The sequence below is a fragment of the Monodon monoceros genome, unplaced genomic scaffold, assembly GCF_005190385.1.
Source record: "Monodon monoceros isolate NGI ecotype Baffin Bay Population unplaced genomic scaffold, NGI_Narwhal_1 Super_Scaffold_5, whole genome shotgun sequence".
In the NCBI taxonomy this organism is placed as follows: Eukaryota; Metazoa; Chordata; class Mammalia; order Artiodactyla; family Monodontidae; genus Monodon; species Monodon monoceros.
This window is the reverse complement of record NW_021703782.1, coordinates 90,019,243-90,042,587: the sequence shown is the minus strand read 5'-3', so window position 1 is coordinate 90,042,587 and position 23,345 is coordinate 90,019,243. Positions and strand designations below refer to the sequence as shown.

Genomic DNA, 23,345 nt, shown 5'->3' with positions numbered 1-23,345 from the left:
ATGAGCTCGGTCAGCACGGAGCGTCCATGACAACCAGCTGACCTTGCCAGTTAAGCTCCGATCCAACACGCACGTGGTCAAGTGTCCTCATGACTGCATCATCCACTAAATCAAGTCCAGCTCCAAATCTGGGATCCGACTTGGGGCTAAAAGGGGCCAAGGCCTCACTGAGGTCAAGGAAGGGCCGCCACTTTTCTCTCTGGTTATCTGTGATGATGTCCATGTGTGTTTGCTCCATTTCAGTGACAGCCATTCAGCTCACATCCCAACTCAGCCTTCATGGTTCATTTCCTACGAGCCTGGAATTTCCTTCCAATGAAGTGAGGCATCTTAAACTTGACTTAGCATCTTTTATTTTTTAGAAGTAAAAATGAAGGAAGTGATGCTATGAACCATCACTGTTTTAAAAGATTCACATATTAAAAGTTCTGGGTTGGGACCATCATGTGCTGTCTAGGGTCAAAGTTAACTCTTTTGGTGGTACGAAGTATTTCCTGGAGGGGGACCTTCTAACATCAAATGATGGGAATCATGAGCAATAGAAACATAAGTCCAGAAGGTTCAGGAGATCTCTGAATACCCACAGTTAAGGAACTTAGAAGAGTGGTCTTCCATTATAATTGAGTGGATTATAGGTCTCTTGAGGGTAGCAATTATACCATTTTCATCTTTATCTCTAACCTAGCTTGGTCTCTATCATAAGCATTTTTTTTTTTTTCGGTACACGGGTCTCTCACTGCTGTGGCCTCTCCTGTTACAGAGCACAGGCTCCGGGCAGGCAGGCCCAGCGGCCACGGCTCACGGGCCCAACCGCTCCACGGCATGTGAGATCCTCCTGGACCGGGGCATGAACCCGCGTCCCCTGCATTGGCAGGCGGACTCTCAACCACTGCGCCGCCAGGGAAGCCCTCTATCATAAGCATTCTGATAAATGTTTATTGAATGAATGAATACATCTTAGAAAGATTGATCTCAGCCATATCCCACCAGGGTAAAAGCCCCAATACTAAGGCCCTCAATGATCATTCCTTTTTCTGAACTTCTACTACACTGAGTAGTAGAAGATACGTTCCTGGAACCCGTCATGTGTATATTCTATCCATCGGACACCTAAACTGTTAGATCCTAAGAGCAGGGGAGAACACTTTGACCTCTTTTGTACAATTCCAACATCTTTCCCACTGCTATGTATGATGCTCAATGAATGTCTATTTAATAATCTTGCTCCAAATGAATATTATATCAACCACATCAGAGCAATTAGTTGCGAGCATGGCCATTTGCTCATTGCAGTACTTGTCCATACTTCTAGATAAATGAGAGCCATGCCAAGAAAACAATCTCCTTCTTTTAGTTCATGTCATGATTAAATGTCAATCACAGTAACGGAGACAAAGGCCCAATATTCAGTAGGAAATGCCTGCCAGGGAGAAATCTCACAAGCGTTTATACTTAAAGCAACTGCGGGTGTGTCACCTGTGCTACCTTCATTCTGGTCTTCCTCCTTCCAGTAACTATATACGAAAGCCTCTGTGCCAAGCAGTACGCTAGGATCTGGGAATACGAAAGTGAACACGACACTCTCTTACTCTGCAGGAAGCTGATGCTGGAGGGAGAGAGAGAGACTGACACAGAAAACAGCTTCATATGTGCTGTGATACAGTAAGTTCTAGGCTAAAAATGCTCTTGGTGGACAGCAAACCAGTGTTCAGGGCTTAGGGAAAGTGGTATCTTAACTGAGGCCTGGAGGATCCATACGAGTTAGCCAAGTGAAGAGGGACTGAAGAGTGTTCCTGGCTGAAGGAATAGCAGCGACAAAGAACTTGACCCAGGGAGAGCAGAGAGTGACTGGGGTGGCCGGTGATTGGAGAAGGAGGAAGAGATAAGGCTGGAGAGGCAAGCAGAGGTCATATCATAAATATGAAGGGGTTTGGATTTTATCTTACAGTCCAAAGGGAATGGGGGAAAGGTCTTTAAGCTGGAAAGCGACATCATCAGACAGAAATTTTGAAAGATACTTCTGGTGGCTGGATAAGGTTTGGGCTAGAAGTCTACAATACTAGAGGAAGGGAGACTGGGTGTTGAAGCAACCCACGTGAAAGGTAATGATGGCCTGGACTAGTGTCATGGCAATGGGGATGGAAAAGAGTGGAAGCATTCTAGAAATATTTGCGATGTAAAATGAGTGAATGGACATGGGGTTGAGAGGGGGAGAGGAATCAAGGATGATGCCCTGGTTTCAGACTTGGGCAACTGGGTGCACAGTGGTGCTTTTCAAGAAATTAAGAACCAAAGAGATGGAACCAATTAGAGAGAGTAATGAGTTCAATTTTTAACATGTTGAGGTTTAGGTGTTTAGGTGAGATCCAAATTGAGATGTCCAGAAGAAGGCTGGCTGAATGGGTAGCTCTGGAGAAAAAACTGGAATGAGAGAATGTTTGTATTTCAGAAGCCATGGGAGCAAATGATACGACTTAGAATACGAGGCGTAAGAGGAGCACCAGGATAAGAACCCAAAAAACCCAACATCTCAAGGATGGACAGAGGAAGAGGAGACAGAAAATCAAGGATACTGTCATGGCAAGTAAATCAAGGAGGGAGGATGGTTCAAGGAATAGGGAGCATTCAGGAGTCTCACCTGATGTTGAACAGTCGACTAAGGTGAGGATTAAAAAGTCTCCATCGCACTGAGCCACTGGTGGCGTGGCAAGTACAGGGTCAGAAGACACGGAGGAGAGCGGATGGGAGGTGAAGAGGGTGGGTGCTGAGAATGGTTGATGCTCCAAGAAGTTTGGGGCTGAAGGGGAGGAGAGAGGGGATAGTTAGCGAAGGCGGGCTATGGAGTCGGTGGAGTTTGAGGATGGGGAGAATGTTTTAAAACAAATGGCTGTTCCAAAGTCAGCTACGCATTCCTAGAATCTTCACAAGTATCATCTTATGTTTATCAAGATTACAAATTTTTACTTTCTAGATTGACTTTTAAAAGGTGCGATCCTTCAACAAGCAATGTTGAGCATGTCCTAATAAAGGAAACACCTGTCGGCTTTTATGAATGTGAACATAAACTAGTCCAGGCAGGAGGTATTTCTAACATATGTAAAAGTGGAACCATGAATTCAGCACTCTGCAAAATGGCTTCAAATGGCTGAGAAAGACAGGACTTTGGAGATCTGTTTCCTCTTCCGTAAAACATTATGGAAGGAAAATTTTGGAGAATGGGAGTGTGTATGCATGTGTATGTGCAAAGGTGAAGGACATCTGTACTTGAAGTATTGGGAGCTTGACCTTGGTGTTGCTGTGACCTGGGGCAGGTGTGAAGGGTGCAACTGTGGCAAAGGAAGTAGGGTACCACTGCTTATGTGCCCTTTTCGTTCAAAATCTTTTTTAAAGGTGTATCCAACATTAATTCTCCTTGGAGAACAGAGGCAGCCACAAATAGATTTCAAAGGACACTTCAGTAAATTATGTTTTGCCCTAATAAATCATAAATCTTTCTGGTTTGTTAGTGTGATTAACTACAATTTATTTTAATGCAAATTCCCATACTCCAGTGATGAAAGAACATCTAATCTATACAGTAAGTGAGCCCCTCAACACCCCCTGTCTTACTGAATGAGCTGGAAGCAAACACAGTGTAATTTCAGAGAGACGAGGTGAGCAGAAGAAAGAGCATCTCTCGAACGGTGATGTGGAGTCACTCCCAATCCCCCCTTCCAAAGAAAAAACAACCGTATAACCATACTTATTTATACGGAACAAAGTGAGTATGACTTGGAACATAGTTCAGAAATAAATGAAACTCCCTTCTAATAAATGGAGAGTGAAAAAACTTGGTCTGAGATTGATTCCATTCGCTTGAAGCAAACCTAGGCTTTGGGTCGAGGTAGAAAAATAGCATCTAGCATCTTAGTCAGATACTATTTTGAGCACTTTATATGTGTTAACTCGTTTCATTCTCTCAACAATCCTCAAAGTATATACTATCAGTATTTCCATTTTACAGATGAGGAAACTGAGGCACGACATATGAAGTAAGCAGTCCGAGGCCATGAGAAGTAGTGAAGATTCGAGTTGAGAGAGAATGCTTACTGTTGACCTTAAACCACTCCGCCTTCCACAGAGGATGGCAGGTTGGCCTCAGAGCTCTCTGATAAAAGGTCGAGTGGCAAATATTTAAACCTGTGGAAAATCCACATTTCTTGCTACTAGAATTCTGTGTGTAGCCTGGGATTCATGCCTAAGGAATGGCAAAAGAGAACGTGGGGTTAATTACTAAATGAAGCAAAAGATGGCTGGAGAAAATTCCATGTAGGACATGTGAAAGCCAGTGACATTATACCATCTAAAGAGGAGCCCAAGGAGCATCTTAATAATGTTCTTTATCAGAGCTGCATCGGACTCCACAAGACACAGGACACACTTGGAACCTAAGTGCCACCGTCTTCGGGATATGAGGATGTCCCTTCTGACTCTCCCACAGTAGGACTGTGCCCTGAAGACGGCTTCCTCCCTGCCTGGCTCCATTTATATTGTCAAGGCCATGACAGCACTGGCCAAAGGAATAGCCACCCAATTGTAGAATCTCCCTTCCCTTCTTTAAAAATAGGAGACATATGCACCACTTTGAAATGGTGGAAGTTGTAGTCCTAGCTGAAGGCAGGGGTTGAACACACCAGTTGCCAAGGGTCTCTTCCAGCCCTCAGATGATTTTTTTTAACCATGGAGAGAGTCTTACAGATGATTTCCCCGGCCAAGTCATCTCTCTGGGCCTCCTCTTACAGCCTGACCAAAATTTTTAGGATGACCCCAGGGACAGAAAATGTTATTCTTATTCCTATTTACAGATTCAGCTGGGACATTAACTAATCACACAGCAAGACATCTGTGTGGCTAATATTAAAAGGTCAGTGTTTCGAGTCCTGTCCTTTGCTTCACAGAGCAGACCCCAGCAGCAGCACATTACCCGGTATGGAAGGCCTGAGATGCCCCCAAATCCTGTTTATAAAACAGCTGCTCCCAAGAAAACCATATCATCGTTCTGGGGCTTTAATCTGGAATTTGTGATTCCTTGTCAGGGGCTGAGATTTTCTTCTGCATTAGCTACAGGCAAGGATGGCAGCTCTACGAGAGCACTGGGGACCTGGGTTTAGTTGCAGGAAGATAACTGGTTGGCTGGGTCATTCTGAGAGTCCTGGCGTCTGCCCTGGCCTCGGGTGTGGGGAGGTGCTCAGTCTAAAGACTCTGTAAGGTTTTTTCTAGATCTAAAGATAAATTGGTGCAAAGAGATGGCGATGACAGTATTTAAACATTTAGGCAAAAACCATGATCTTGGGGCATATATTCTTCTCTCTGGTGTTTGCTTTGCAGCAGTGCGGTCAAGGACTAGGGTTTATCCCAGCCCATCACAGACACTCAACTCAGCTCATGACACGTGCAACTTGCCAAGAAATGCAACAAACTGCAAATTGGTCTATTCAGTGAGACAGAGCCACTGAGCATCCACTTGGTTGTCATGACAATGCCAGATTGCCATTAAGGTTTCCAAACACCTTTCTGGCAACTCCTGTCCTTGTCTTGTCATAGACTGGTAATGACTGGTAATAAACAGTTGGTAATAAACAGTTGCCTGGTCAGAAGCGGTCCATGGACATAGTTTATTTTTTTTATTTTTATTTTTTTGCGGTACGTGGGCCTCTCGCCGTTGTGGCCTCTCCCGTTGCGGAGCACAGGCTCCGGACGCGCAGGCTCAGTGGCCATGGCTCACAGGCCCAGCCGCTCTGCGGCATGTGGGATCTTCCCGGACCGGGGCACGAACCCGTGTCCCCTGCATCGGCAGGTGGACTCTCAACCACTGCGTCACCAGGGAAGCCCCATGGACACAGTTTAAATAGCACTGGGTTTAGCCATTTTTCTCTAACAAAGCAAGTCTCCTAAGGACCTGAGCAGGGCATCGCTCTAACAACCTAGACAATTTTTTAAAAAATAAGCAATTGGAAAGCACAAGGTTACATTTAAAAAAATAATAATAACCCGCTGAGATAACTCTAGCTTCTCACCCTAGTCAACTGGGTCTGCCCCACAACTGGTCCGAGTTCTTCTCAAATCTATCATATTGTCCTACTTCTTTTGTCCTTGGAGTTGTTCTCTTTCATCCTCCACTTTAGCTGACAGGTCCTGGAAGCCTTAGAATTTCTGCTGAAGGCCTCAGGGTAACAGATAGGAGCTGATCACAGAGCCGGAGGGAACCAGAGGGGGAGCAGCTGCCCTGGGGACAAAAGCTGCTTCCCAGCCCTGCAAGGCAGCAGTTTTCTGCGCTGTGCTCCCAGCCTCCTTTCTTCCTCTGCCCTGGGTGTCCTAGGGGTGAGGGCTGGTGCTTCCAAGTCACCACTGGACTTGTGTGTCCAGCTGCAGCTGACTTCTAAACAGTGTGCTAAGCTTAGGGTGGCGGCGTCCCTCTCAGCTGTTTCTGAGAGTGGAGAGGGAGTCTGGTAAAATCAAATAATTTGGGGTTATTTATATACTGTACATGGTCACATCACTCTTTTATTTTTATAATAAAAGCTAAAACCGATTGGGCACCAAGTCCTAGGCCGTTCTAAGTACTTTCTAAGCATTCCGTATATATTAATTTAATCATCGCCCCTACCCAATAATTTGTTTCATTATTTATTATCCTTTTTTTTTTTGTAGTAGAGGAAAGTGAAGCTAAAGAAACTTGCCTAAGATTACACAGACAGCAAGTGGAGACCCTGGAACTGAATCAGCAAGTGGGACGCTGATACTCTTTGCTGTAATCTCAGTCCTATACCATCTCTAGACATAAATGTTTGTTTTCAACCTCATGACAATCTTACAGATGACCTAAAGCTGATACAGATCAATTAAAAAATATTTATTGAGAGCAACCTAGTAGGCACCATACAGTATTGTAGGCACTCGCACACACATATATAGTGGGTGTAGTAGGTTGAATGGTGGTCCCCCAAAAGATATGTCCACATCTTAACCCCGGAACATGTGAGTATGACCTTATTTGGAAAAGAAAGGGTCTTTGTAGATGTAATGAAAGGATTTTGAGATGTGATCCTCTGGGATTACCTGAATAGGCTTTAAATCCAATGGTAAGCATCCTTATAAGAGGCAGAAAAGGAGAAGACACAGGGAGATAAGAAGGCCATACGAAGATGGAGGCAGAGAGGAGAGTGATGCAGCCACAAGCCCAGGGATGCCGGGGGCCACGAGAAGCTAGAAGAGGCAAGGAAGGATCCTCCCCTAGAGCCTCTGGAGTAAGCACAGCCCTGCTGACACCTTGATTTTGGACTTCTGGTCTCTAGAAGTGTGAGAGAATACATTTCTGTTGTTTAAAACCACCTAGTTTTTGGTAATTCGTTACAGTAGCCTCAGGAAACTAATACAGTGAGTAATCCATGAAGTCCTTGTGCTCAGGGAACTTACATCCTAGTCAAGAATGAACATAATGTAATACAATATAATGTAATGCAAGGTAAGGTAATGTAAAAAGACAAAATAATTTGCTGAAAATCAACAGCAGATAAAATCAAGAGCTAAAAAACACATTCTCCTCACACATCACACTAGGAAGTCTTACCTGCACTCCCTCATCTGAGTGTTAAGTACCCCTCCCCTGCATATGTTCCCACAGACTCTTTTTGAACTTCCATGATAGAAGCTTTCCCACCAGCTTATAATTGATGGCTTACTTGTTTGTGTTCCCCAGTGGCCTGTAAAAAGCTTCCTCTCCATCTCCTCTGGCCTTATCTGAGACTATTTAAGAATGGGAGGTAGGGGCTTCCCTGGTGGTGCAGTGGTTGAGAGTCTGCCTGCCGATGCAGGGGACACGGGTTCGTGCCCCAGTCCGGGAAGATCCCACATGCCGCGGAGCGGCTGGGCCCGTGAGCCATGGCTGCTGAGCCTGCGCGTCCGGAGCCTGTGCTCCACAACGGGAGAGGCCACGACAGTGAGAGGCCCACAAAAAAAAAAAAAAAAAAAAAAAAAGAATGGGAGGTAACTGGAAATACCTTAATGACCGATAGGAAGGAGGCCAGAGGAGACTGAGTAGTGAGCAGGACCAATGCACGTGCTTATACAGCTTGTTTCTGCCCGCGGACACCTGCCGAAGAAGTAGAGGAGGCTAGAATCCAGCCAGTGGTTTTTCCAAATGGTGGCCTCATGTGGAGCTGCATTTTCTAATTTGCACTAAAGAGCCATGTGGTCCAGCAATGGCCGTGAATGCCACTGGTGTTGAGATGTCTAGTCCTTCCAGGCAGAATCTGGCTAAGGTGGCAACCCTCACGCCACATACCATGGCAGTGCTTAAAATCCTTCCTCCAGGCACCCAGATTGGGGTGACAGTTTGTGCTGGCAGAAATGTCCCTAACCTTACAGATATTCTCTGTGCACTGGCAATATTCAAACATTATTCACTTTTTTCCTCTGCCTTTTCACATGGGAGGGAAAAACGTGAGACTCCGAGATCCCTGGGGTGTGCATTATTCCAACAGAGATTCTGTTTCAAAGGAGATCAAAAGGCTTAGCAGTGCGGGGCTGGGGTGGAGGGAGATTGCTGTCAGACAGAAGGGGGAACTGTGGTCTTGTCACTTCACATGTGGCTTTAGGGCCTCTATTCCTCAATTCTTTTTTGTATTTTAACTGCATCAAAAAGGATTTTAAGGGACTTCCTTGGTGGTGCGGTGGTTAGGGCTCTGTGCTTCCACTACAGGGGGCACGGGTTCCATCCCTGGTTGGGGAACTCAGATCCTGAGTGCCATGTGGTGCAGTCAAAAAGGAAAGAAAAGAATTTTAAGATTCATAAAAATAAAGAGGAACACAACATAATAATCAATGGAACATTCAAACAAAAACTACATAATAGTAAAGACTAGGCTTCAAATCTGCACCAAACAACATAGGCTCTGAGGCGGATCGTATTTTCCAAACAGGTCACAAAAATCTCTCCCATCCCACATGCTCTTCTGCAATGTGACCCTGCCACTCCCATCAAGAGGTAAAGATTCTCATTTCCTTCTGTTTGAATCTGAGTTGGCTTTAGTGGCTCTGTTGAAACCAGCAGGACACAGTGGAAGTGATGCTACCAGAGTTCCAAGGGGGGCAGGGACAGAAGAAGTCTTACAGCTTCCACTGGCTCCCTTGGAATGTCTGCTCTCTAGACATTCCCCGTGGGGTGCTCCTTCGCAGAACCCAGCTGCCATGCAGGGAGAAGGCCAGCCTGTGGAAGGGCCATGTGGAGGTGTCGAGGATATTAGTCCCATCCAGCCCTTGAGTCATCCCAGCTGAGGCTCTAGACATGCCATGAAGGTGATTCCAGCACACAGCCTCTTGAGTCACCCCCAGCCATTTGTGTCTTCCCAGCTGAGGCCCCACATAGTGTGAAGCACAGACAAGCCATTACCACTGTTCTCTACTCAAATTCCTGACTGAGAATCTGTGAACACAATAAGCCTTAATTCTTCGTGTTGCAAGTGTAATTGCGCATGTACACCAAATGTGCTCAAAAATAGTTTCTCCAAAAAGGGATGGGGATGAGGATGTAGGCAAATCCCTCCTAATAAACATGGCCTAAACCTAACTCATCTATTGCTGCGTACCCTTTTCCTCTCACGTGGCCTGAAATTTCCACTGTTAAGGTTTACGCCTTGGGTGAGAGATCTAAAGAACGCTTGATGGCAGAAGTTGCTTTTGGGGTAACAGTAAGAAGAGGGGCATTCCTTCTACTGTTTTTGCACATCCGCTAGGGAACTGGAATCTTAGAACGGGAGAGGGATTGTGAGCTTATCTCCCACTTGCTGCCTTGGAGGGCTCAAGGCTTCGACCTGACGGGAGGAGAAACTGGAAAGTCCAGGAGAGGCAGGCCTTGCAGTGACAGGTCTTAAGCAGGTCCCACGGGACTCTTCTCTGGGCCTAAGTAGTGAAAAGAGAGCATACAAAGTGGGGTTGTGCTCAGGAGATCGACTTAGCTGCAGACTGTGGTGGTGGAGGTGTCGGGTCAGCCTGCCTGCAAGTCTGCTCCCCATCAAAGCCTGCCTGGTCCCTACGGCCGCTGGACCTCAGCCATCAGACTTGACTGTAAGGCCCCCATGTTGTAAGATCATAGACTGTCCTTGATGGAAAGGGCCCGAGAGACCGTCCATTGCCTTCAGAATGCACAACTGGTATACAGCTGGTGAAGACCATGGAAGAAAATATCGAAAGGACCCCTGACGTTTTTGATCCATCAAGAATATAGAGGGGTTAGAAGTGACCACATTATAAGCTATTAGGGCAGAAAAATACTATTTTCAAAGCATTTGTAGAGAGGAAACTTGAGTTATGGCAATCATAGGCCAAAAAGCCTGGGACCAGATGCCAAGAAAGTTGACTTTGCATAATTCCTTCAATTGTGGCAATTGTTCTAAGGGCCGCAAAATGCAAACTTTCCCCAAGTGTGGCTCTTACGTGGTCTCAGTGTATGGATGGAATTCTCCCACTCTTTTCATCATTCCGGGTACTTTAAACCCAATCTACGTAACCAACAATGAGGCAATTATAATGGAGCCTACAAAACCCGAGTAAGGCAAGGTGCTTGGGAAACGTCGGGCGGCAGGCTCTTCCACTATGGGCAACTGCGAAACGCACGTGCGACGCAGATGTGCTTGAATGCAATTTCAGAGTGCTTCCTCCCTTGTCTGACCCAGCTTCCTAAGCTGACCACAACCCAGAAGCATCCAGATTTCAGTCTATAAAGAGGGACTTTTCTGTGTGGTCCCTAGGGGGCAGGGTAGGGACCAGAGAGCCGGGAAAAATTGCAGAGAACATAACTTTCATCCCAAGGGAGGATTCTTTGTGATAATGAGTCTTGTTCCATTGTGGACTTGGGTGTTACTCTGTGAGGAAGTAAGCTTCCTGTCAATTTTTAGCCTCTGGGGAGAGCCTGTCTACTGCCTTGCACTCTCTGGGTTCATTGCAAATTGGAGTATCAGATAAAAGTTGATCCAGATAACAGCACCTCAGTTATGCATGCGCTAAGACTCCACAGTTTTATGAACTGTAGAACTGTCATAAACTCACTGCCTTTGCAAAATTAGCACAGCATTGGATGCCAATAAAAAAGGGAACCACTTCTTTTTAACACAGAACTGACTTTCGTGGCTCAGTGCCCGAGCGAAGACTCCTATTTTCAACTAACTGAAAGACTTTACGTCATTCTGCCCCAAGAATCTTTAATGTTATCTTCATAAATCTTTTAAGGGTTCTGTATTCTGAAGCTACTTGAGGTGGTGATTTTTATCTTAGTGTCAACACCTGTAACTCCAGGCTTTGGAGGAGTGGTTCTCAGCGGGGGGATTTTTAGCCCACAGGAGACATTTATCCATGCTTGAAGACACTTTTGATGGTCATGACTGGGGGTGGGCGTAGTGCTCCTGGCATCTACTAGGTAAAGGGCAGGGACGCTGTGAAATATCCTGCAAAGCCCAGGACAGTTCCCCACAACAAAGAATTATCTGGCCCCGCATGTCAATAGTGTTACTGTTGGAAACCCTCTCCAGAAGGATAGAGAAAACAGTAACAGTAGCACTACTCTTACTTCATGACAGCCTACTGTATGTGGCACTTGCAAATGCACGTGATCTCTACATGTTGCGACGACTCTTCACGACGGGCATTGTTATCCCCAGTGTACGGGTGAGGAAACTCAAGTCCAGAGAGGTTACAGGGCTTGTCCAAGATCAAACAACTCATAAATGCAGAACTAGGGCTCAAACCAAGGTCAATCAAACTCTAAGGTCTAGGTTCCTAACCAGTGTGCTATGCTGGGGGCCCTTTACATAACCATACACTGTTTCCAGCAGAGATTAGGCTGCAGACAACCAAGAAAGTGTACTCGGGAGCAAAGGGCTTCAGAGAGAAAAGGAAGGGAACCAAACCTAAAATGGAACCTGTACCTCCTGAAAGAACCTGAAGGCGGCAGCCTCCCCAGTCACGACGATCATGCGCAATGGAGCACATTCAAGGTCCCTGAGGAGGGAGGAGCACGTTACTTATCCATCCACTTATACCATGAGGGAAATTTTGGTGTGATCTCACTGAATATCACAAGTCTCAGAGATTTTTAGCTTAAAATAACCACTTCTGTTGAGATTTTTAAGAATGTGCTTTGGAGTTAGGCAGAGCTGAGTTCAAATACTGTCTCTTTCACTTCTTAAAGGGGTCATTCTGGGCAGCAAGTTACTTTATCTCCTAAGCCTCGGTTCTCCCAGCTGTATAATGGATATCATCAACATCACAACTACTTTGTGGGAATGTTCTGGGGATGAAATGAGAATATTAATGAATTCATGGAGGCCCCAAAGCTAAGTCAGTACCCAGAACAGAGTAAGAGACCAATGAATATTAGACAATATAGTGCTACCATTATATCACCATATGGTTTACACTATATAAAGATTTATTTTAGTGAAAGAAAAAGAATGGGAATTTGGCAGGACTAGATTGCCAAATGTGGCCAGGAGTGCACAGATGTGGAGAGCCAATGTGGCATGCTCTGTGCCCTGCCAAGAAACAACAGCACATCACAGACTAAAAAACATCAAGTAGAAAGAACACGCTGAGTCCCAAGCAAGTGTCCTTTGTGACTCCAATGAACATTTCTGTGGTTGCCTTTTCTAGAACAGCTATTTGTGGGTCACTGTCACCTTCTTGGTTGCCAAAGTCCCATAATATAACACACACATGCTTATGCCTGGTGTTGCCAGTCTTTTGCTTTGAGTGTCTTAAGAATGTGGAAAGTTAAGTGAATTCTGGTGTCCATCAGAGACCAACAGAGGCACCCAAAGAATCCTGAGTCAGAAGCAGAGCTGAACCAGACCACTTGCATCTTGAATTTTCTTTCTAAAAAGTTGCACAGCCCTCTCTGGGTTAGCAACTGAGGCAACAATATTTTATTCAATGAATATTTCGATGTGACATACTTTAGAATTGACAGCTGTTCAGATGAATTAGTCACCTCTCGGATGAGTCAGTTACACACGGAGCTTTTGTTTCCTGAGAACTTAACCTCTTTCCCCGATTCTGGCCTGTCTCCAAAACTACTTCCTTCCACAATATAGTGATATTTCTCTGCATAGATCTCTTTGTTCAGAAGAGGGATCTCTAGCCAACCTCCCAAATTAGAGGATCTCAGAATACCACATCTGGAAGACCCTGAGAGAACTCTTACTGAAGAGATGAGGAAACTGAGACCAGAGAGGATGAGAGATTTGCCCAAAGTCACACAGCAAATTAGCAGCAGAGCTAGAATCAGCACCTTGGCTTTGCGACAGTTTGTTCCCTTTTCATTTACCACTTCATGAGGTTTCTCATCTTCTCTGGAGTGATTCCAAGGTGGGGGGACAAATTTTCCTCATATTTCTCACTAATCAAAGAAAGTTAAGAACACTATATTTCAAACACTTAAATAAAACCTGGTTAAATAAGAAGGAGAATCTTAGGTGAGAAAACCACAAGGCAAGTGACAAGACTTGTTGATTGGAGCAGATGTGAAATAGATACAGCTAGTGTGAATCTAACTGCCTAAAATCTCCAAAAGCATCAATGGGAAACCCACTTGTGGCCCCCAGGGATGCATCACATCCAGTGATGGCATGGACAATGGTGGATGACGGGCCCAAGCCAGAAACAATCCTTTGGGCTTTCTCAATATAGCACTCCAATGGGAAATAAAGCAGCAGATGTGATATCCAATTTTTTTTTAAAAGAAAAAGAAAAAAGAAATCTGTGTACAGATTTTGCTTTCAACAATTCCAACTTTTTTTCTTTTTTTTTAGCCTATTTTGCTCCTGGTTTCTAGTGAGCCAACAATATAATCAACAGATGGGGCCATCCTGAAATTGCCCTGTGAAAAGTTGTGCAAAAGAATTTGACAATTGATATATCATTTGTCATCACTGAAGTCATCATTTCAAGGCTATTGTGCTCTTAATTTCAGCCAGAAACCTTTGAAAAATGGTAGCATTTTCTGGCCTTTGGGAAAGCAGCCATCTTTCCTGACGGGTATCAATTTTAGTTTGGTAAACCACGGCTGTTTCCAGTCCAGTTCAAATGAAAAGCTTGGTTCCACGGCGGGACCTATGGTAGAGAGACCTCAGCCCAATGCCAGAGAGACAGCTTTATTCCCACTTACAGGAGTCCCAAAGCAGGGTTCAAATTTCCTTGAGTCAAAGTACTAAGGCTTTGACTCAGTCTGAAATCAAGGGTCAGGGTTGTCCTTCTTTATCTGTTTGGGTGAAATCAATTTTCTTCCAAACACTATTTACTTTTCACTTCCCTTGAGGGTTTACAGGTATTATAATGGGATTTCACTTATGATCTATGCTTTTTTCCATTTATAGCAATTGTTCTTGAACCTGACCATGCAAAAGAATTACCTGGAGCACTGTTTGAAAAACATAAATTACAGGGCTCCCTCCTCACCTCGGTCACTGAATCCAAATTTCCTGGAATGAGGCCTGGGAATTCATATTTTTATTCCCAAGTGATTCTAATGCCCAGATTTAATAGTCTAGTTACATTTTCCCCTCCCTCCCTCCCTCCTTCCCTCCCTTCCTTCCTTCCTCCCTCCCTTCCTCCCTCCCTCCCTCCCTTCCCGTCCTCCTTGTGGGCTGCCCTAAAAACCTAAGCACCACATATAATAGTTTTAAAAACAGACAACATTCTCAGTTCCAAATCACCACCAATTTACAAATAACATTTTGGAAGAAAACATGTCTGTAAACCGGGAACTTCTTATATGGCTACTGGCACCCTAAAGAATTTTGGAATCAGAATTAGAAAGGTGGTTATGTTCTTTCTTCTTGAAGATATCTAGGGAAACAGACATACGTCTAAGCGCAAATTCTCATGCTTTATTTTAAGTCTTTATCATATTCAGAATGGCCAACACATAAAGAATTCAGATGTGGCCTAAATCCTACATACACTTGAAGTTCTGAGTTAGGTTGCTATCATTATCTTCTCTTGTTCTAAACTAACTGACCCTGATTTCCCTTAATCTTTCCTTGCAGGCATTCTCCCTGCTCTTGGATTGCTATTCTCTGCTGCTCCATCAGGTTCTTCAAGCTACTCCTGATTCACCAAAAGGGACTAATATACCTTCAGGGCCTAAATGTACTAATATAGTTTAGTACATTTATATTATATACTAATATAGTTTGAAAAGAGTTCATATGTCTCTTCAGGAAAATCTAATTTGTTGCTGGGGGAGGACTTAGACAGGTGGACCCAAATCTTAAGATCTACAAATTAATGTTCCAATTCAAACTCCTTTAGAATTCCTTAATTTAGTGGTTCTGCTGCATTTGACCTGCAGACAGTTTCCAGGATTCCTATTACATAAAGATCAGATCTTATTTCAAAGCCACTCATATTTTCCTTTATTCTTTTCTTCCTTTTCCTCCGAATTCTTGAGTTGTTTTAGTTCATCCTCTTTCTTATTCATTGGGCTATTCTGTACTTTCCCTCCTGCTGGTCAGTTTTCCCTAATGCTTGCAGTTTTTAATTGAACAATCATGCTTCTGGAAGATTGAAGGATTAGTACCCATTTTCACCCTTTCCTGTATCTGCACCCTTTGCCCCATAACTCTGAGTTCCTTTCTCTAAAAGGTTGACTGTCTACCACCTCCCCTGGGTTTTGGGATTAGCCATTGACTTGCTTTGGCTAATGGCTCACGGGCAGTTCTGAGCCTACGCCTTTTGCCTGTTCAGCCCCCTTGCACCTCTGTCATTGCCGTAAAAGGAAATGGTCACGATTAGTTCATTAGTGCAGGGAAAATGAGAGCAGGCTCATCCAACCTACAGCTTAGAGCCTCTTAGCCGAGCTCGGCCAAAATTAGCAGAGCCAGGCCAGCCCACCCACAAAGACCTTGTAAGACTGGAGGATGCTTTTGTTTACAATGAACCTTTAAAGCAGTTCAAGTGACTAAGAGTATGAGAAAGAACCAATGCTTGACTTCAGAAAAGTGTCTTAGGTGACTGAGTATCCTTTAAGGAAGGAGCGGGGAGAGCTCCTTTCTTCCCTTGGGACTGAAGCTTAAAGATGCTAAATACTGTAGAAGAGAAGTTGCGAGTAAGATGAAGGGAAGCAGAAACTGACATCTAAGGTAGGAAGAAACTCCTCCCTCAAGAGGCCCTAGGGAGGAAATGACGCCCACTGGCAGCCCTGCTGCTACAGAAAAGCAGCTCCAGGGAACACAAATCCTTCTCCAACAAATGGCCAATGCCCATTTGGCCGATGTCCAGCAAAGCCGTGGTTATGGCAGAAGGAAATGCCCCCTGAATCCAGGCCTAAGCATCCCACCCCCACCCCTTTAGGCTGTTATGATTTCTTTCCTTCTGGCTTGGGAATCTCTCTCTTAAATGGCCTCCAAGAGATTGCCTGCATGCATTGAATGAGCTCTTTCTTCTGTTGACTCAAAGGATGAAAAGAGATTCTCTTTATTTTTCGGAGTATGGTCATGCCCACCTGAACCACAAACCAGCTCCTAACTCTTATATCTCGCTCCAATGATTAATTTAGCCAAAACTGAGTCTTGATTTAAGACTCCTCTCCCACGTGTAATGGCTCATCACAGGTGAGAGTTACCACCTATGGGGCTAGAACAACAATATATTTGTATTCAAGCCAAACTGAAACTGCCAATGTGGTTGAAGACCACGTTTTCTGATGCCATTTAAGAAAACCAGAAAAGGTCACAGAACTGGTTTTATCCTACTTTCCAAATCCTGTCTGCCTTCCATCTGTAATAATACCTACTACATGAAATGAATGCACATGTCAGGCTCAGTGAGAAAAGATATCCAGGTTTTAAAAAAACAATTTTAAATCAAATTTTCTGCCTATCCATGTGCATACTGTCTCCCTCCATACCAGAGGGGGCCTGAAATTCTCATCCCTGTTTCTTCCTCCTGCCTAGAACTCCTCAGCAGTATAATGCTGCCCCATGTGAACCTGAACCACGGTTCCTGCTGTGAATAGACAGTGCCCAGGCCACTTGGTTCCTAGAATTTTGCCAACTTGGACTGGAGAGTAATTCCCCAGCCTCCCTCTGCCAGGCAGGGGTCCCAGCCCCAATCCTTTCATTCAACAAACAGCTATGGAGCATCTGCTTGGTGCCAGACCCATCTGGAGTGTAGTATAGTAAGAAAGAGAGAGGAAATGGACTGGAACTTTTAACAAGAGTAAAGATAAAGAGATGCTATACGGTATCAACTGTCACTGTAGCTGAAAGCACCATGGACTTGCCACTTTGAGACTTAAAAACAAACCTATAAAACCATGTCTCAGAGCTACCTTTTCCTCTCCAGTTTACTGTCAATATTTCCCATTATCCTTGGCTCCCTCATCTTGTCTAAGATGCAGCAAGCCGAGCCACTTCTGAGGAGAGGGAATCCCCAAGGCTCAGGACTCTGAGCTACTTCATTCCACCCCCTCCCCTTTCTATCTTCTGGGCTTCTAACATGAAGTCCCTTCTTTTCCTGGGGTTCTGGAGGTACTTGTCCTCACAAGCTTGATGTCAGTATTTACAGGATTAAAATTTCTTCTTCTAATGGTATATATATACACATAAACACACACACTAATATATAATTTAGCCTTTTCAATGTTATATATATATGCATATATATATTATTTAGCCTTTATCCTTTGTATTTTAAGAAAAAGTGCGTGTGTACGTGTATGTGTGTGTATGTATATGTACACATACACACACACACATGCACACACACACACCATATAAACTTTTTCTTAGCCAGTTTCTCCCACAAACAAAGCTTGGGCAAGCTGCTCTGAGAACTCTTTAAGGGGCGTAAGGGCTCAAGCAAAGTAGGGACACAGGCCTTTGGGGCTTACAGTCAGTCTGCTTTTCCCTTTGGTGATGCTATTGGGGTCCCCTAGGTACCCTCACCAGCTTCATTCACTCTTGGGTACAAATGACTGGTAGCAAGTTAGCTATTACTCTTTGTATTTTAAAAGAGCTCAAAACCTCAGGAGAAAGAGATGATCCTCTCCAAGGTGAGATTTCCAGCAGAATTTGGTGGGATAAGGTGGCAGGGGAGATTTCGTTCTAAGGCATCTCCACACACCATCTTCCCCCACCATCTCACATCTCTGGCTGGGTGCCCTGGGACCTGGCGTGGCTACAGTTCCCAGGTGGAAACCTACATTTATTTTGCTTCTGTCTGAGCCTGGTCAGCCACTGGCCATAGAAAGGTCACTTATCTCCCAGACTGAAATGTTCAGAACCTGGTTGAGGACCATAAAGGAAGCAACTCACCCTCTGAGCATTGAAACTAGACAATACAAAGTTACTTTTTAGAGTCCAGGCACACAGCTCATAGAGGTGCCCTCAGTTTCAATTCCAAGACGCTTGGCTACAGTTTTCCCATTTCAAATTGATCAAATGTAGCAAATTTGACAACAGACCCACTAACAGCTAACAGCCTGAGCTCAAGAAGGAAAAAGACAAAAGCTGACAGAAGAACTCAAAAACGGGACATTTAGTGAAGGGGCAAGCTGCTTACCACACCTAGTTGGTCCATGAAGACATCACTGTACTGTGTGAATCCCAATACAATACTTAGTACTCAGGGTCAAAATTCTGGGTTATATGGAAAAGTTTCAGTGGCAACAACGTACCTACTCTGTTTAGGAAGATAATTCTAAAGCCCTAGGAAAAGGTGACGGCATTGAGAAACGCCCCCTAGAGGAGAGAGGTGGTTACTGCACTGTAAAGTCACAGCCTGGGGGCCTGGGCTGGAAACCACCTACCTCTGAATGTTACCTTCAAGTTGTTTGACTCTTAACTCATCCTCCTCAGACTGCCGCCGCCTGGCTTCCTCCTCTTCCGCAGTTCCAGCAGGTACACCCTGCAGCAGCCATTTTTCCCGAAGCACTTTGGACTGTGGGAATGAGCGAAGAGAACAGACTAGATGATACCTTTCGGTCCACACCCTCCTCTCCCTCCGCGGTGTCTCCATCTTAGCTCCGCCCCTCATCAGCGTCCACCTGAATCGCTTCTCACTACTTGGCCCCCTACTTGCCTCTCTCGCCTAAGGCCCAGAGAGCCGCCAAAAGGATTGATTTCCACTTTTCGATTATTAAAAAATTTGAAAACATGCAGAAAAACAGAGGAAACTATACGATGCATGCCTGTGTAATCTCACCTGGATTTCACAACTATAAACATTTTGCCATATTTTCCCATATATTCTTTCCACCAAAGCATTTTAAAGTAAATAACAAACATCATGACATGGCACCCATAAATATTTTAGTACGAGTCTCTAAAAAATAAAGACATTTTGCTATGCAACTACAGTTCCATTATAACATTTCCTAAGATCACTGTAATATCCAGTCCATCTTAACGTGCTCTTTTTAAAAGATTATGTCACGCCTCTTCTTAAAAACTCATTTTTAATGACTCCCAACCAACCTCAGCAGTTGTCTCTTAATGGTACTAAAATTATGCACCCCACCTGTGTCGGTGTCCCAATATAATCATGGAGTAAAATGAGAAGTTTCCGTGTTTTGGGTCAGTGGTTAGGAGGGAGTGACTGACTAGTGCTTTGAGAAGGGAAACGAAAACAGCTCAAGAGAAAGGCATGTTGAAACTCCCTAAAATGAAGAGCAAAGCATGTAAGGCATAGGAGAGGATTTTTGATTTGGGTTACCTAGATGTCATTTGGTGGTTACTGGATGTTTGCCAGAGGCTGGACATCATGGCTGAGCATCCCTGTGGGAAGGTCGGCGGTCATGGGAATGGGCCACTGTGAGGATGCATCACCAATTCTGCCAGAAGAAGGGCATGCGACAAGTTCTTCCCAGCAAGGACTGGAATAATGGCCTTGAAGCCAGTCAACAGAGTAAGTGCTAGGTTCTCTGGCTCCCTGGCATCCCCTCTATCTGAATCTCATTTGATCTCATTAGTTAGGGTGAGGAAGTGAAAGAAAGGGAGCTCTCATAATGACTAAGAGCCAGGTCATGCATGGCTTGGAACCAATTAAATATGATTTACGGAAGTAAGAGAATGTGGACTATGTCTCTAACATTGTGGACACACAATTCAGATTACTGGTTTCCTTTCGATAGCTCTTACAAGCAAAAGATACACAAGTCCATAGTGGGATTAAGGGCTATTTATTATGAACCTATAAAATGAGTCACTAAAAATTACTAATATTTAGTAATAGTAAATTAGAATTCATTAATGGTTCTGATCTGCCATTCTACTGAGAAGTCAGGCAACCATTCAGCAGCATGAAGCAAGATGTACAGGAGCTGGATGCACAGGAGCAAGTTCTGGTGGCTGGAATTCCTGCACTTCTGGTTGGACCTTTTGTTAGCAACGCATCGTCAGGGTGGTGTCCAGGTGGCCATAGTTTTCACTGGTGTTATTCTTTCTTTTGAATTACAAGTCGTTGGTGAAGATTTGTTTGGTCACTCTTAGAGCATAATTATAGCTCTTGACCTGCAGCTTTCCCTTCATTAAAATGCCAGTTTGTTCACATATGATTCTTAACTGTACTGCTCAAGTGACTGCAGACAGGAGCCACCCTCTCACCCCAATGTGCTTAAACAGTTGCACAGCCTTGCTAACATGTTGCCAGTAAATGTGTTATAGATAGTTTGCAAGCAGCAGAAACTAACACACTATTGTAAAGCAATTATACTCCAATAAAGATGTAAAAATAAATAAATTAATTTAAAAAATAGTTTGCAAGGACTACTCAGAAAAGTGTAAAAAAATACTTAAAAATTTATAGGGCATTGTTTAATAATATAAAATCATGTGTGAAAGCTCCCGGTGCAATGTGTGTATGTTGGTGGCTCTCCTGTGGGCTGAATTGTGTCCCTGCCCCCAAATTCATACGTTGAAGTCTTAAGCCCCACTACTGCAGAATGTGACTATTTTGGAAATAGGGCTTTTAAAGAGGAAATCAACGTTAAATGAGGTCATTGGGATGGGCTCTAATCCAATATGACTGGTGTGCTTATAAAAAGAGATTAGGACACAGTCAAGCACAGAAAGATCGTGTTAAGACACCTGAGGAAGACAGCCATCAACAAGCCAAGGAGAGGGCATTAGAAGAAACTAACCCTGCTGATACCTTGATCTGTACTTCTAGCCTCTAGAATTGTGGCAAAATACATTTCTGTTGTTTAGGACACCCAGTCTGTGGAATTTGTTATGGCAGCCCTAGCAAACTACTACATTCTCCAAAGCTTTATTACAGAGATTCCTCCCACCCCTCACTGGAAAGTGGGAATGGGTGGGGTAAATTGGTTTCTCTTCCTAAGTGGGCTACAGAAGGAAAAAACAAACAAACAAAACCCTCAGAACCACCATTCTTCACTCAAGCCACTCAAAATTCTCCAGGGAGATCACACTCGCATATGCCAAGAGACCAGGTTGAACAATGGTTAACAGTTTGGATTCTGGAGCCAGTCTGCCCTTTACTAGCTGTGTGACCTAGGACAGGCCCTTAGCCTCACTGAGCCTCAGTTTCCTCATCTGTAAAATGGACACAACAACTGTGCTCATCTCAGAGGTGTGTTATGAGGATTTAAATGAGTTCATACATTAAAAGTGCTGGGTCTATACTTAGTACCATAGGAATGTTTATTCTCATCCTGCTCCCTTGGTCTCTCCTCTTTTCAACTGAGAAAGAGCAGGTAAAATGCCACCTGAGAAGCCCTCCTCCACTTCTGCTGGCAGGATTAGTGTCTCCTATAGTGGAGAACATATTCTAGAGCATTCTTTATTTTTAAATTTTTATTTATTTATTTATTTGGCTGCACCACACGGCTTGTGGGATCCTAGTTTCACGACCAGGGATTGAACCCGGGCCACAGCAGTGAAAACGCCAAGTCCTAACCACTGGACCACCAGGGAACTCCTAGAGCATTCTTTAGATTGCCCTCAAATTATTTCTTTTTATATCTGCCCCCCCGTAGACTCCCAGCTCCTCAATGGCTAAGACCATTCCTTATTCAGTTTTGCATCTCATTGTCTCACCCGGCTCAGTTCCAGCCAATGAATGAGTGAATGGGTGAATTGGAAAATTCTCGATTGTCTTTCACTCTGATTACTTGGGAGGAAGGGGTCACCCTTTCAGAGAGCTTCCTGTGCTAAAACGTTTGACATTAACCTAGTTCCACCCATGGAAGGTAAAAACCTCAGGATTTTGGGAGACTGACATGCTGGCAACCTCAGACTTGGTGTGTGGACCCTTCTGGAAAGGCAGCCATGGAGAGTCCCAGTTTTCTATGCCCCAGCAGGAGATGCTCTACAAGCCAGGGCTTCTTGAAATGCGAGGAAGTGGCTGATTTTGGGAATGTTCTGTCTGCTCTTCTTCAACCAGTGCCTCCTGCCACCAAGGGAAGGGTTGAATTACCCCACCCCACCCCATTTTCTGGCTGATTTAGCCCCAGCCATTGGTCAGTACCTCTGACAAAAGCAGCCTGGTGACCATGAACACCAAAAGCATATGTGCCCCCAGATCTGTCTCCTCGCTGGATACAGCAGTGACATCACCAAAACATCTGCAACAGCTGGAGCTAGGAAGAGAGGATCTACCAGAACAAGACAGTGGGCCTGGTCTCAGGGAAGGTGTTTCACAAAGGTGTTCTGACATTACAAAAACAAAAAAGCTTAGTTGAGTTTTCACTTGGCCCCAAAGTAATTGCTGTCAGGGAAAACCACCAATTCAAATCCATTTGCCTCCAGAGGCTTCCTTAACCTACTCCAGATCCCCTCGTCTTGTACCCTAGAGCTGACTGTGTTAGGGCCTCGGATGTAAGGCACCTGTGCGTACTGATCACGCACGTCCGCCAAAAGCACCACCTTCCCTGTATCACTCTGGCTCTCATTGGCCGCCTGAGTGTTTCAGAAATTAGTGACAAGTAGAGCTCAGCAGAAGTGAAAACTAAAACCAAAAAGTTTTCTTTTCTTATGCCCTTATTGTCCAAGTAACAAACATCAAAAAAAAAAAAAAGTCTATCAAAGCGTGCAGGTACTAAGAACTGTCAAAACTTCGCATTTGTCAAGTGGAGGCAACTGTGAAGAGTCAAGACAAAGAAGCAGCAGACGGGGAGCTGCCAGTTGACACACGGAGTCTTGACAGGGCTCCTGAAAGGCCGATGGAGAGACCTCCTGAAGTAAATCTGGTTCTTGCTCTGTGGGCTGGTCCAGCCTCGGAAAACAAAATTAGAACAGAGCCTCTCAAACTTACAGTCTGTATGAGGATTCCCAGGAGGGCCTGCTATAACA

General features: G+C 44.4%; 1 protein-coding gene across 6 annotated transcripts in view; it reads right to left on the bottom strand.

Annotated features, from left to right (window-relative positions):
* The window catches only part of LOC114884001 (A-kinase anchor protein 2), a 495,611-nt gene that overhangs the window by 243,949 nt on the left and 228,317 nt on the right, over nt 1–23,345 (bottom strand). For all 6 annotated transcript variants that reach the window (XM_029202414.1, XM_029202415.1, XM_029202420.1 and 3 more), the window contains exon 4: nt 18,842–18,972. In XM_029202414.1, the coding sequence (XP_029058247.1) occupies nt 18,842–18,972 (131 nt within the window). The remainder of the gene's footprint in view (nt 1–18,841; nt 18,973–23,345) is intronic.